The sequence below is a fragment of the Physcomitrium patens genome, chromosome 10 (assembly GCF_059467195.1).
Source record: "Physcomitrium patens ecotype Gransden chromosome 10, ASM5946719v1, whole genome shotgun sequence".
Taxonomy (NCBI): Eukaryota; Viridiplantae; Streptophyta; class Bryopsida; order Funariales; family Funariaceae; genus Physcomitrium; species Physcomitrium patens.
In genome coordinates, this window is record NC_143419.1 from 3,961,780 (window position 1) to 3,975,176 (window position 13,397).

At 41.0% G+C, this 13,397-nt stretch overlaps 1 protein-coding gene across 1 annotated transcript; it reads right to left on the bottom strand.

The window, feature by feature from the left end:
- Nucleotides 1-47: 47 nt before the first annotated feature.
- LOC112287230 (protein EXPORTIN 1A) lies at nt 48-12,079 on the bottom strand. The gene is made up of 32 exons (XM_024530043.3): nt 11,407-12,079; nt 9,802-9,918; nt 9,527-9,619; nt 9,268-9,339; nt 8,910-9,017; nt 8,672-8,754; nt 8,272-8,410; nt 8,038-8,106; nt 7,820-7,897; nt 7,538-7,600; nt 7,183-7,227; nt 6,948-7,055; nt 6,465-6,560; nt 6,037-6,219; nt 5,750-5,809; nt 5,501-5,611; nt 5,166-5,263; nt 4,815-4,923; nt 4,492-4,557; nt 4,132-4,230; nt 3,833-3,913; nt 3,551-3,640; nt 3,302-3,387; nt 3,077-3,157; nt 2,750-2,932; nt 2,455-2,521; nt 2,227-2,337; nt 1,922-2,029; nt 1,600-1,737; nt 1,340-1,480; nt 977-1,081; nt 48-827 (listed from the first exon to the last, which is right to left on the bottom strand). Exons 1-32 carry the CDS (start codon nt 11,500-11,502, stop codon nt 705-707), a joined length of 3,207 nt encoding a protein of 1,068 aa, XP_024385811.1. The 5' UTR covers nt 11,503-12,079; the 3' UTR covers nt 48-704.
- Nucleotides 12,080-13,397: the final 1,318 nt, after the last annotated feature.

Below are 13,397 nucleotides of genomic sequence, written 5' to 3' on the forward strand. Positions count from 1 at the left end.
ACAAGGTTGTGGAAATGTATTCGTGTGGTACAAATGATGCATGAATATACTCGTATCTTTCAGAACATTTTATTAACATGTCGCTGCATTTTGAATGGGAACGAATAGTGACTAATTTTCATTAAAATGTTCTGCCCACACACGTAAAAGTGTAGGTTGTCTGTACTGTGCAGGTAGCCAGCTAAATTAAACAGAAGACAGCCCTACTTCAACCAATGAGGACACAGATGAGATGTAAGTGCAGTTGTGGTTATACTAAGGCACACTCGCCCAAACCGGCACCAGTGCCTTCACCAAAAATCTCTCTGCCCAGAGGAATCACAAGTAGAATACGGCTGCCTCAAGGGACTCAAATCTCTACACTTGTCCCACCCTTAAACTAGCAGAGAGTTTGATACTCTCATCTCTGGAGTCCACAAAAGCGCATCAGCTACAGTTGATGTGTATGGTCTTCTCTAGATCAGTGGTATTTTCAACCTGGCCAGGATTATCCTCCACCTCTTAAAATGCCACCATGCATTAATTGATTCCTGAGATCACGAAAGCCAACCGTGCCAACCTACAGCAGTCAAAACGTTCTGAACAGTTTCACGGCTAAACAAAAATTAAAGCAGTTGAAGCTGACACATGCTCCATCACTGTTTCACGAGGCATAGTTGAACTGAAACTTGAATAAAAAGTCTCGAGGTCATCAAAGTATGCGCCTAAGTATCAATCATTTCATCTTGGATTTCAATTGGAGCTATAAGTCCAGGAATGCTGAGCATTCGCCTCCTTTCTGCTTCTCTTTGTACAGCAGCTTCTTCGGCATACAGATCCTTATTGTCCTGCACATCCTCTCCGCCGTGAGTGATGTTCATCCGGAAAAAAATACTATTTTGCTATGAATACCATTACTTGAAAGAAAATAGATACCGTGCAACATGCTATTTGGCATTGTACATCTTAGGAAGTTAGAATTCTCAAGCGATTGTACCTGGGCCGAGAACTCCTTGGATTGAATCAAAAAGTCACGGAGTTGGTTTTTGAAAGCTCCCAAATCACTTCGGGTTTCAAAAAGTCCGTTCACGAATGTCGTTACCTGCACACATTCAAAGCACCAAATAGGTAAGTTCAACTTAATGCAAACACCTTTACAAAGCGTAATATTCAAATGCACAGAATCTTCAAATCTCTTGTAACCAATCCTGAAAAGGGTGATCGTTTGGTTATGCAAAGCAACATATGGTACGAGAAATTTAAAACTATTACCCAGCTGGATGGCTTAAGATCACTTAAAGCTGAATGCATGACTACACACATCTGTATATACATGTATATTTCGATACAAATGACTTACCTCGACAAGAGTCATGTTGGGAAATGACGTTCCCAAAAGCTTGATAGTGTAATCCCGAACGAATTCCGTATTACTGGGAAAAGCTGCTGGACCTAATGTTGCTGCGTCCCAGAGCGGTTGTGTGAGAGTCGATGAGTCAACCTGAATAAACCAGAGGGACTTAGAAGTACAAAGAGACATGAAAAAAGGGACAGGAAATCACGATAACAGAATATGCAAATATACAAGGTGTAGAAAAGGATCGTAAGAAAAGGCGATACCAGGCAAAATAAGTGTTGTAGAATCAAGACATGTAGTTTGAATCCAGGCTTGTGGAAGGTGTCGGTCAAGACTGCAAATACTTCTTGCTCAATAGTGAGAAAATAGGTCTGATGGAACTGGTTGCAGAACTCTGACGCCTGCACCACCAATCAAAACGTAAAGAAAGCATTAACAAAGTTGGTTTCACACATACTTAGCGGCAATGAAGGTACTATTAACAAACCCGAGACCATAAAGAAAATACAAAACTACAACAAATACGTAAACTAAATGCATATGTTCTCTGGCATGCAGACTGCTATGTGTAAAGTTGAAGATTACTTGGAAATTCGTAAGCATTTCAAGGAGAAGGTTAAGGCCAGTTTCTGCAACATTACGCTCCGTGTGACGGAATGCCCAGATGATCGAATCCATTACTAGTTTCAGTTGCTGGCAAAGGGAGACAAGAATCAAATACACATCCAAAACTTCAACAAACTTAGAAAGATCGTCTTTACTAATCGTTATCAGATGATGGAGACTAAAGCAATTCAAATAAGCAATCAAGGACACTTTGTTTAATAAAACGGGCAGAAGACAAATCTCAAAACATGATGGCACGGATTAGCCATGGGATAACAACTTACTTGACTCGATAAAGTGAAAAGCGCACGGAAACAGTGGCTTGCAATTGCCCGTAACAAGGAGAAGAACTTCAGACGATGCTCTGGGTAGTCCTCAAAGTTTTTAGTTATCATCTATACAACCAGAGTAAAATGTTAGGTTCGCAGCTCAAACTGATAGATCCTTAACCAAAAATCTACAAAAATCAGAAATGATTCGATACACAGAAACTCCTTGAAAAGAAAGCGCACCTCAAGAGTGCATGCAAAAACAGCTTCGAAGATTCGCGGTACATCATCCATCATGACGCTTTTCAATCTGCAAAACAGCTCAAAATATATTACAATACACTGCTTCCATGTACCATGTTACATCTTGGCAGCTTAAGAGGGGAGCACATACGTACCCATATCTTGTCATACATGATACAAAGTCAGTACACATAGTCATGCTAGAAACAATTTCATCACGTTCAATAATGAGATCAAAACCAAAGATATCCCTAAATAGGTGAAAAGCAAAATAAGATGAAGCTGTACTACGTACTTGTTAATAATAGTGGCGAACAGAGAGAGAACTTCAGATTCACGTGCGTCAGACACATTACGAGCATAATCACCCAGGATGGGATCCATCATGGCTGGCACAAAGTTCTTTGCAATCAGTTCGGCATCTTCTGCTTTATCCACAAAGGTTTCGATCAATTTCAAGGTTTCCCGCTTCACAGACCTGCAAAATAATACACGTGTTCAACTACACAGCTGTTGGGATTGACTTTGTTTTAAGTACACACATGGTGATGCAGTCGACTCAGAAGACATGCGCAGGCAACTGACGTTGAAAGGATTGAACAGAAACAACGTATCTCTTCACCTGAGAAGCTTGACAAATGAGGTCCTGGATGCATAAGGTCCTCCCTCAGCAATGCTACTTGATATGAGCTCACTATACATTCTGCATGCGTGACGACAGTTGCTTTAATGTCCAGTACTTTAATACAGAAGTATCTTCAACTAGACCTAGATGCAGCAGCAATAATTTTCCAATTACAGACAAACATCGAAGACACAAAGGTTCTGTAAGATAAAGCCACTTCACCTATAGACATTCAGCATATCCAAGTAGATCAACGATATCTGAGCTAGGAAGGACTGACCAAGGGCGCTAGCAACACTGGTGTTTAACTGCGCACAAATGAAATCCGCGTCGAGGTTAGATTAGTAACCATCACCCAGAAGATGTAGCAGCTTAATGGAAAGGTAGTAGAGTTACGTAAATTGTGGAGGAGGGCTTCTTTATAACAAGAAACTCATGGTTACACCAGACATAGAGACGTAAAAATCTTACCTGAAGAATATTAAGTACAGCTCGTACAACTTCTGTTGATTTTAAATACTCGACACTTTGACGGGCTTGATTGATGATCTCTACCCATCTCTGCATCGAGCAAAAACATCAGACAATTTGTGAAAAACAGATTATAACCAAATGATCCACAAGCATTGAAATCAAATCTTCAGAATAGAACAAAGTCAAAAACAATACTGACAGGAAAACACTACCAGTAGATTAATGCTATTAAAACTTTGTTTTGCGTTATGTAGCCGAAAGATGTGTACAAAACTTAACCTGGTTCGGAAGTTCCATAAGCTTTTGCAAGTACTCATCCCGTCTTTGAGGGTCCGATTCAGCTTGTATCATGAATCCAACCTGGGATTAGAAGACACGCCTAGGTCAAAAGCTTGTAATAAACTCTCATCCCATATGATTGAAAAGGTACAGTGAAAACTGCCAATTGTCTGTCCACATAAATCAAAGACAACCCACAATGGGCACAGGAAAAATCGCCGACGACGATAGAACATACAGCTAAAGAACTCGTAAATGCTGCGACTGAAGTAAAAAATCTAACAGGACTATGCACATACAGCTTCATAAAAAGTGTGAATTTGATGGGCTTCCAGATCCAAAATGGTAGTAGGCAAACCCTTCAGAAGCTCACACACAAAAGGCTCTGTCTCCCCAACCTACAAATGCACAGGAGATGAATTTAAGAAGGATTAGCATCACCTTGAAACGGTAGAAAATAAAGGCATTGAGTATGTCTAGGTGTAGAAGTGAACACATGAATAAGCCACTTATGGCCATTTTGCACAAAAAATGATTGTTCTAATCACGATACTGCATTTCCTAAACACCAGTGATAATACAAAACCCACATGAAAAAGGACAATACAGCGTTAAATGCTAATCAAACCAAGTAGTCATCCATGTTGTGTGGTATTGACCTGAAGAATGACAAATTTCCTTCTACATTTTTGAACTATCTTCAAAAATGTATCACAAGCCATATCCTGAACAGTCCAACAAAATAAGTGAAAAGGGTGTTCAATTTCTAAACAAACTTCTTCAATGTCTAATTTCTAGACAACTCATATAATCTAGAAGTTCGAAACATAAGCTCTCACGATGTACACGAACAGGCTCACTTTTTTTGATCCAGACAGGCTATTAGTAAAACTGCCAACACTAGAAGAGTTCTTGAAATGATTAGTTTCCATAAAGAGACAACAGATACCAAATCTTGGAACTGAAAGGCTAGATCAGAAACCTGTACACCAGGATGGGTTTCATGCATGAACTCGAAGAGCTTATTGACCACAGTCTTCAGAAACTTCCAATGGGCCCTCAAAAACCGAGGATACTGGCCCACAACATACCTGACCAAGTAGAGGCAACATAATTATTGTTCGAGATAAGATTGAATTACGAAGGAAATCAATCAATATTGAATGTAAAGTGCCGTAATCACACTCTCACAAAGGCTGCAATAATATCTTACATAGCAGGAATCCATAACACACGCCCATGTGTTCCTTCGACAAAAAAATTGGAATGTTTTAATGTTTAGACAGCAAAAAGTAACGGATTAGACCAAAAAGCCATGAGTGTAGGTGCATACATGATATTGCTAGCAATCACCGCCTTGTTGTCCTTGCCCTTCGTGATCTCACATAGATTAAGGAGGTCTCGAATCACGGTGACGAGAAAACGATTTTCCTGGTCCACCGAATTGCCATTAAATCCAGATTATGTTGGAGGATGGAAAGATAAATAAATGGATAAAACCCGAAACAAAACCAATCCATAAACCCTGATCAAAACTTGGGACCTCAGATAAAATTTAACATATCACTGCATCATACAAGGAACTGACCAAGTCACAACTAGCGGCATTACACCTTTCTACAACCTAACATTAGAAGGTACGCTGTACAATCGACTGCAAAAAAGTACCTGGTCTTCAACCATGGAGCCTGATATGGAACCAATAGCCCAGCAGAGTGTGTTCAAATTATTCCAAGCCCACTCCTCACCATTCAATTGCTTGTTCAGCTTCTTAAGCATCTGCACAAATCACAATATTGTCAGACAGTACGGTAAAGATTAACCAGAAACCACAAACGACAACTGATAGTGCAAAATATAGTCTACCACCACGTAAACGGCTGTAAATATCTACTAGAAAGTAAAAACTAAGATTACCTGCTGCTCTGTATCTTCGTGGTCCAAATGAGACAAATAAATCAAAGTCTCCCTCATAATCTGGTTGATCATAGCACAAAGAGTTAGTCACAACGTATATCATTTACAAGTTCAGATGCAAAGCCAGACACTGGCGACCAAGACAAAAGGCACCAAAACAAAAACATAAATACGAGTACATAAGAAACATGGAATTCTGAAAATGATTATGTGATATGCATTCTTGTAAGAACATATGAAGCAGGTGATGAACGCGACCAAGTAAAGAGATAGGAAAGAGGGAACACCTTATACTGTACAAGGACATCGTTGTCTTTCATAGTCTCGCGGACGATATTGCCATTTTCATCTTCTACTATCAAAACTTCCTCGGGCTTGGCCATGCGACTGATCATAAGCAATCTCAACTTCGACAAAGGTCCCGAGTACAACTGCTTACGACGAGAAAGCTGCGCCCCCATCCCATTCAACTGGGACATAGAAACGTGACAACCAGGGCATATGTCAACTACAGAGTTCATAATATGACATCAATTTTGTAAATTCAATGGTCATAGAGAACATCTGGGCTGAAACACAACTAACAGAAAATGAGAATGAATTCTAAGAGCTACACGTCCCAACACAATGGAATTCCGCAGCTTCTATTATCAACACTTCTCACGGCTGACAACAGAGAACAAACATTGTCAACAAACGTGTAAACCCTTTGTACCTGAAGGCCAAGTGGACTAGACGAGGCAGGAGTTTCCATATTGCATTCTGACTGGAAAAGGTCACATACGAGGGAATTCCAGTAGTCCAGGCAAACCTGAGAAGGTCCAACCCACACTTAACTGTCAACAGTAATCCGTCACCATCAGGAAAACAAAATATTCAAACAAATCAACCACCACTACTTCAAGCTAAGTAGGTGAGTACGACAAAGAAGCCACAAGAACAGTATGATTGAGTACCCAACGGAACTTCTTTTTCTTGGGCAATAAAAAGTTTCAGAATTAGGATGCAATGCTTTTTCACAAACACTCTTCGAATTAGACGCAGGTATATGTGATTGTCTCAAGCACCTTAGAGTTCCAATAGCACCGCATTCTTTATCTTTTGCAACAAGTAAAAAGGTCAAAACTAAAATGCCGACAGAATTATATTTTGTGCAATTTTTTTATTTCCTATATCTAACATAGAAAGGCAAGCATACCTTAAAGACCTCTGTATCATCAACATATGAAATTCCGATCAAGTACTCCAATCCCATCAACAAAGCAGTTTGATTCTCTTGATTGGACTCCAACACCCCAATGTGCGACTGAAACAGCAAGCATCGGAAGATTAGAGCATACTGAGCACGTAGCAAGTGTCCAAATCGTAGATCCAAATTCCTTCTTGAAATAAAAGACGCATAAACAGGCAAACACTGGTTTCAGAAAGAAAACCTTGAAAAATGCGGTGAAAAACATTGCCAGATTCTGTATAAAGGCCTGTAATGAGAGCAAAGTACATAAAAAACAAATAAGGAACATTACACCAAAAGATAATGCACAAACAACAGCAAAATATTGTAAATAGCCCATTCAAGCTCAGTTAACTATTAATTTTCAGTGATAAATCATACCGACAAGCCAGCTTTCTCAAGTGTATTAGAAGCGCTGCAGAAAATATTTGGAATATGAAAATTTGACCATAATTTGAAAGAAAGAAAAACAAGACAGGTGTTGATTAAATAAAAAATCACAATAGTACCCATATAATCTCTAAACTACAGATTCATGAATAGTTGATGAAAAAAACCTGGTCCTCATCCGTGCCGTTCCCATACGACTCTGGGACATTGGTACCTGGTGGAAGAATCATCTGCAAAACATGCTCTTTATAAGCTCATGCATCGGTCCAGACACGTGAACACATTCAACGTCAAAGTCGAAGAGAAAACTGAAGCAACAGGACGCCAGACTTGAACAATGCAAAAACACATGTCGCAAAAACAATCTGTTCTGAAATACTTCTCCGACCAACACTATTGTTAGTGGAAATATGCATAATTTCAGATAATAAAAGAGAAAGGCGCTGTACCTGGAGCTGCGCCGTAAAAATGGTGTAAAGTTTCACGAATTGCGCGTCGTAGAAATCTCCAAAACTGAGGACAGCAACCTGCACAGTTACTACTAATTCAGTTCACGACCAACCAGCACATGAGAGAAAACAAGAGTCCCTTATTTCTAATAAAAACGGAAAAATAAGAAACCACATTTAGAGACAAATGAAACAAAGTGAAAAGTGACACTAATTACCTCAGTCAGACATTGCAAAGCCAAATTGCGATAACCAGCGACAGGAAAGAGCTTCAATAAAGTCTCCAGCTGCAAGTGCAGAATACGACCATGAAAGGTTACAAGTGAATAGACGCTGCTTAGTCCACCGAACACGACGCTAGTTAAGATACTGACTTGCAAGTCGAACATGGCGAATACTACTAGTTACATAATTAGGATCGTGAAGCATAAACAAAAATAAAGAACACTCACCAACGCTGATTCAAATATGTAACCAAGTGGAATCCAGGATAGAAAAGCATGTAGAGTAGCCAGTGTTGCTCGGATAAGTTCAGGGCGTTGAGACATTGACAAAACGTATTGACACAATTCATGAATGAGCTGAAATTCACTGTCGATCCATGCAATGTTCCCAAAATTAGTAAAATTTCAACTCCAGCCAACGACTTGTGATGGGCACGTAAACACAACTAACTCACACTTAGTTTAAGCAACAAGGACGGTGGTCCAAATCTTCGGACAATTCAAAACAGATATCAATGTCAGATACAAGTGTCATGTTAGGCACTTAATTCAATCACAAGCAACCCAACAAGTTTATGCTCCAGCCTGTAGAGCAAACACCTTCAGCCGTAAACAAAACGTAACATACCTGTTTAAAGAATTCTTTAATTCTTTGATCTTACTTTGAGTCAACTCTCCTCGTGAAAAATCGAATACCTCTTCGCTGAGGAGCTGCAATTCAATAGTTAAGTGTGTCAGTCTTTTACAGACTCATGCAGAATCAGTTCAAACCAAAACAGGTCGAATACGCATACTTAATGCGAGCGGAAGCATCGAGTACAGAACCGAGATTAAAATATAATAATGATAATAATAATAATTCAGACCTTCAATATAACCATGCAATTTTCACAAAGAGTCTCGCTGCTTTTAGCAGCCGACACGAGATCCGGAATAAATCCTGGCCATCGCGCAGGCCACTCATGCTTCAAGACCTGTGCAAAAGCCATATCAATCCGAGTGACCACCGTATCAGCTGCCAGTAAATACTCGCTTCAGTGTACACACAAATGGGCAGTGCACACGGGAGGGCACTGCAGGTGAAAGTATATCATCAGTTCATCAAAGTACGAACGCCACATCACAGAACTTAAAAACCACTAAGAACTAGTGCCATTACGTACTGATAATACATAGAATGACATCGCATAACTTGATTTTAGATTAAAGCAAGTAGAAACGCACCTGAACAAGAATAATATTCAATTTGTTCACGTACAACCGCTCTGTCCGAAACGACGCTTCGTTGCTTGAGAGCTGGAATCAAATGTTATACGATTCACAGAATGAGATGGTGGAAATCTTTACGTAAATTCCAAGCTTTGAAAGATAGAGGATATGGACAAAGTTACTGAAAATAAATATTAATTAATAGAGAAAACCGTACTAAATAGCCAACTGAGATATACGGACAGTGAAAAAGGAAGAGCAATCTAAAATATACCTGCACAATAAGGTCCGATATGTAGTTTTTAATGCCATCCCGTTGCTCTACAGGTAGGGCGTTCCATCGATATTTAATAACTCCCTCTAGAACCTTCGCAACAGAAATAAACGACAACAACAATGAAAGCTTAATAATCTTCTATATATAATAAGATACATAATACACCTGTGAATTAGAAATAAAAACATCAAATAAGATATAGTAAAATGTCAACAAAATATGAGAATTAACACCTCTGAAGTTCCTGCTAAACCACACGGACATACGCGTACCTGAAGAGCATAGAACTTGGAATTTGGAATGGAAGAGTTCTGAAGTATTGTTACAACTCGGGTCCACGTATCCGGATGCTCTTGTAGCTGCCTCAATACCCTCTCGGCAGCAGCTCTCTGCGAGGAAATGATCAACGTGGGCACAATACAGTTCAGTTTCCAGTGACGCTGAATGTACTCTGCTGACATTCTCAGCAACATGTACTCAGCAAAACTGCTCAGGTTTCGAAGAACCAGGACATTTTCAAGATTATGAATCCAATCCATAACAACATCGCCTCTTCACAAGCACACGACTTCACTGTCCTACCATTACACTGCGACCCTGTTCCACACGGTATGAACGTACAAATCGCCCCCATAACACAAACCACAAACCTCACACTACCACTCCAACGTCCGTTCTCAAGACCGCATCCCAATCCATATCCACATCCTTCCCAATCAAAGCCACGCCATCATCACCACCCTAGTATTTTGCCTCCTCATCATCTCTCCAACGACTCCCCCCCCCCCTTTCCATCTGCCTCCCAAATTGTCCACTATCTCTATCCATGCACATTCCTCTCCGTGTGCACACACCAGGCCCAAAACCATTGTTCCTCTGCATCACGCACTTGGCTTCCACGACCACCTCACACGCATGCTCACCCTCATCCCGCTCATCCCCACCCTGCCCTCATTCTAACGTGCGCCAGGCCCACTGCGCCATCTCAAAATGCTTCCCTACACAACCCTGTCGCATGCTTCCCAGGGAATGCCTCTATGCTCTAACACCGTATGCTGCTCCCACTCGACCTGCTCTCCGCAATAACACCCCAAACAATTGACCTCCCTCCCGTTTTTACCCCATGTCAAACGATTCACCAAGCACTCGCACCCCCCCCCCTCCGCATTCACTCAGAGTCCATGTAGACTACACCACCAAGTGCTACACGACCAATCATATTCGCAACCTCGTCACTTTCAGGTCCATGCGAATCGCAGTAATTCTCTCAAAACTTGATCCCTACTACGAACCATTCCGTAATCCTCGATCACACCACTTTCCCAACTTACCCCTCATCACCCTCATCTCCACAACCCAACCCAATCCCCAAAGAGTTTTACTACAGATACTTATCTGCCTATGCTCCGGGAAAGGGCCCATAATGACACACATCACTGCACAAGCCTCACGAAAGATGCAACTCAAAATGCAGACTATCACACACCATTCATGACATCAATGTTGTGCGACCCAACCATGAACATTTTGAATGTTGATTCAGCTTTGGAGACCGCCCATGATTCAAGAACCTAAATGCACGGGCAGCAAGTTCTGGTAGAAATACGACGATGAATGCTGAAAGGGACCCACACTATTAGGGCGCACACCCTAGATACAGAACGAAGATCAACAGGCTTGCGTCGAGGGGGTTGAAGGACGATCGCAGCAAAGATCAGCCAGAAGGACAAGAAAATTAGCTCGATTCATACATCTCCTCCTAAGGGACTACAATCCTCACGACCAAAGTATTCAATGGTATCCCTGCTTCGCTCAATCTCCCCTCCACCCCGAGGTCATGTAAATGTGAAGAAATCCACATCAAAAACGAAACATACCTCTTCTTTCGAACCTGTTCCATAAAACGCTGCGACGGTAGCATCGAGAAGACCGACGTCAAAGGGCTGGGTGAAATCCAGGAGCTTCTCTGCCATAGTGCACACCGTTCCTCCGCTCCCCCGCGCAAGGAGGGAGACCAACGACTAACCCTGCTCCCCCTTCTGTCGTAGTTACTTGATAGAGCACCAAACCACTAGGAAACTCACTGAAATGGAAGAATAAAAAAAGTAAAAATTAAAAAAAGAGACAAGCGCCGTTCCAGCACTTATCCACCACTGCTAACCCTACAAAACCACACCACAGCTTTCAAGATCCTCTGCTCCCGCACCGTAATGCCACACACAAAACCTCCGACAACCGACCTGATAGATCCTCACTCTCTCTTGTCCCTCTCACGACGAGAGATACAGCCCGCGCACAGCAGCCAAGAAATTGAAGGTTTTGGCAGGAGAACAGTGGCACGAGACTCAAACGGTCAGATGGCGATGAACTCCTGACTGCGCAAAGGCTAGTACATATTTGATTGGGTGATGGAGGACTTGAGATCCCGAGGGAGAAGGGGGGGAAGCTTAAACCCTAAGGCGGGGCGTCGCTGAACACAAACGACGAGCGATCGTTAAATGATGATAAGTTAGTTCATGACAAACTTCGGTAGCCCGCGCTCCCGATCCCAGCACCCTCCGACTCCCGTGAAAGCTTCTAGAAGAAGAAGAAGAAGAACCAGAACCAGGACGGGCATCCAGGCAGCACTGGCTCCCATCCCCCCCCCCCTTTTCTCCCCACTGCAACAATGTAGAATGATTCATGTCAAAAAACAGAAACAAACACGTAGATTACTTTCTGCGTTCTAAACAATAGAACAACTATCATTAAGTAAGCTAATTTGTTTTGTCAGTTATGACATGTTAACCCACGTTATATTTGGTATTTTGAATCATTAGATCAACTTGAATGTTTATATGTCATGACAACACATACTGTTGTATTGTAATTAATACTAACATTTGTATATATAGTGTTGAAAACTTTAGCTGGATCAAGCAAAATATGATCATTGAAGCATTTTTAGTTATTCCTACACATTTCTATTGAATGGACAAAATCATTCAAATACATACTTAGATATTGATTTATTAATGAATTATTTTTTATGTATTTAAATTACACACACACACACACATATATATATATATATATATATATATAAAAGCGTGTATGTGTGTGTTTTGATTGCATCCCGAATTTAAGGAAAACAACGCAATATTTTTTCAATACAGGATTCGCCATCCAAGTCTCAAACCCAACACTATGTTAAGATAGTCGTGTATGGAATAAACTTGCAAAAACAATGCTGACAATTGCTGCACAATAAGATCTTATTGTTATTTTTTTATTTTGTCAAAATTTTCGACTTATTAGTGAAAATAATAAATTAAATACATGGATTCCAAAGGCTCTGACGTGGAATGATAAAATGAAAGTGAGGAATTTGTGACCCGTTGAATTGTAAACTCCTCCCAATTTCCCCCTTCTATGGCTCGAAGGCATGCTTGATAAAGGATTTTAATAGATAGGTAGATAAAGATAAAGATAAATATGAGTGACGTAATGATTTATTTCCGTTCTCAGCATTCGGTATGCGGAGTTCTCGCATCGCGATAAAAGATAGGGAGAGTATTGGAGAGCCAATGATGAGCTTGTTGAGAAAGAAATTTCGTACATCTAGCTCCAGGGGGTGGGGGGTAAATCTAATCGGGAACGAGGATCAACGGCGCCGGCAATGCTTTCAAGGTCGCGGACTTCCTACGCGACTAGAGACCGACGGTGTTCACGAGCTCCCCATGTTTTCAAATTTGTTCCCATCAAGTTCCCAGTTGCTGGGGGTTGCTGAGTTGGATTTCGCGCCACGACTTCTGACACAAGCTGGATTTTCCCGCCATGGCTTTTTCTAGAATTGTGTCTGACCCTACGAATAGTGATGTTTTCGGAG

Bases quoted from the DNA above. Each gene is read 5' to 3' on its own strand.
- LOC112287230 (XM_024530043.3), bottom strand. From the start codon at position 11,502: ATGGCAGAGAAGCTCCTGGATTTCACCCAGCCCTTTGACGTCGGTCTT. The intron at 7,056-7,182 runs GTTTTCTTTCTG...TTGCTGTTTCAG, and splicing joins TTTTCACCGCATTTTTCAAG to TCGCACATTGGGGTGTTGGA. The intron at 2,933-3,076 runs GTGAAGAGATAC...ATTATTTTGCAG, and splicing joins TCATTTGTCAAGCTTCTCAG to GTCTGTGAAGCGGGAAACCT.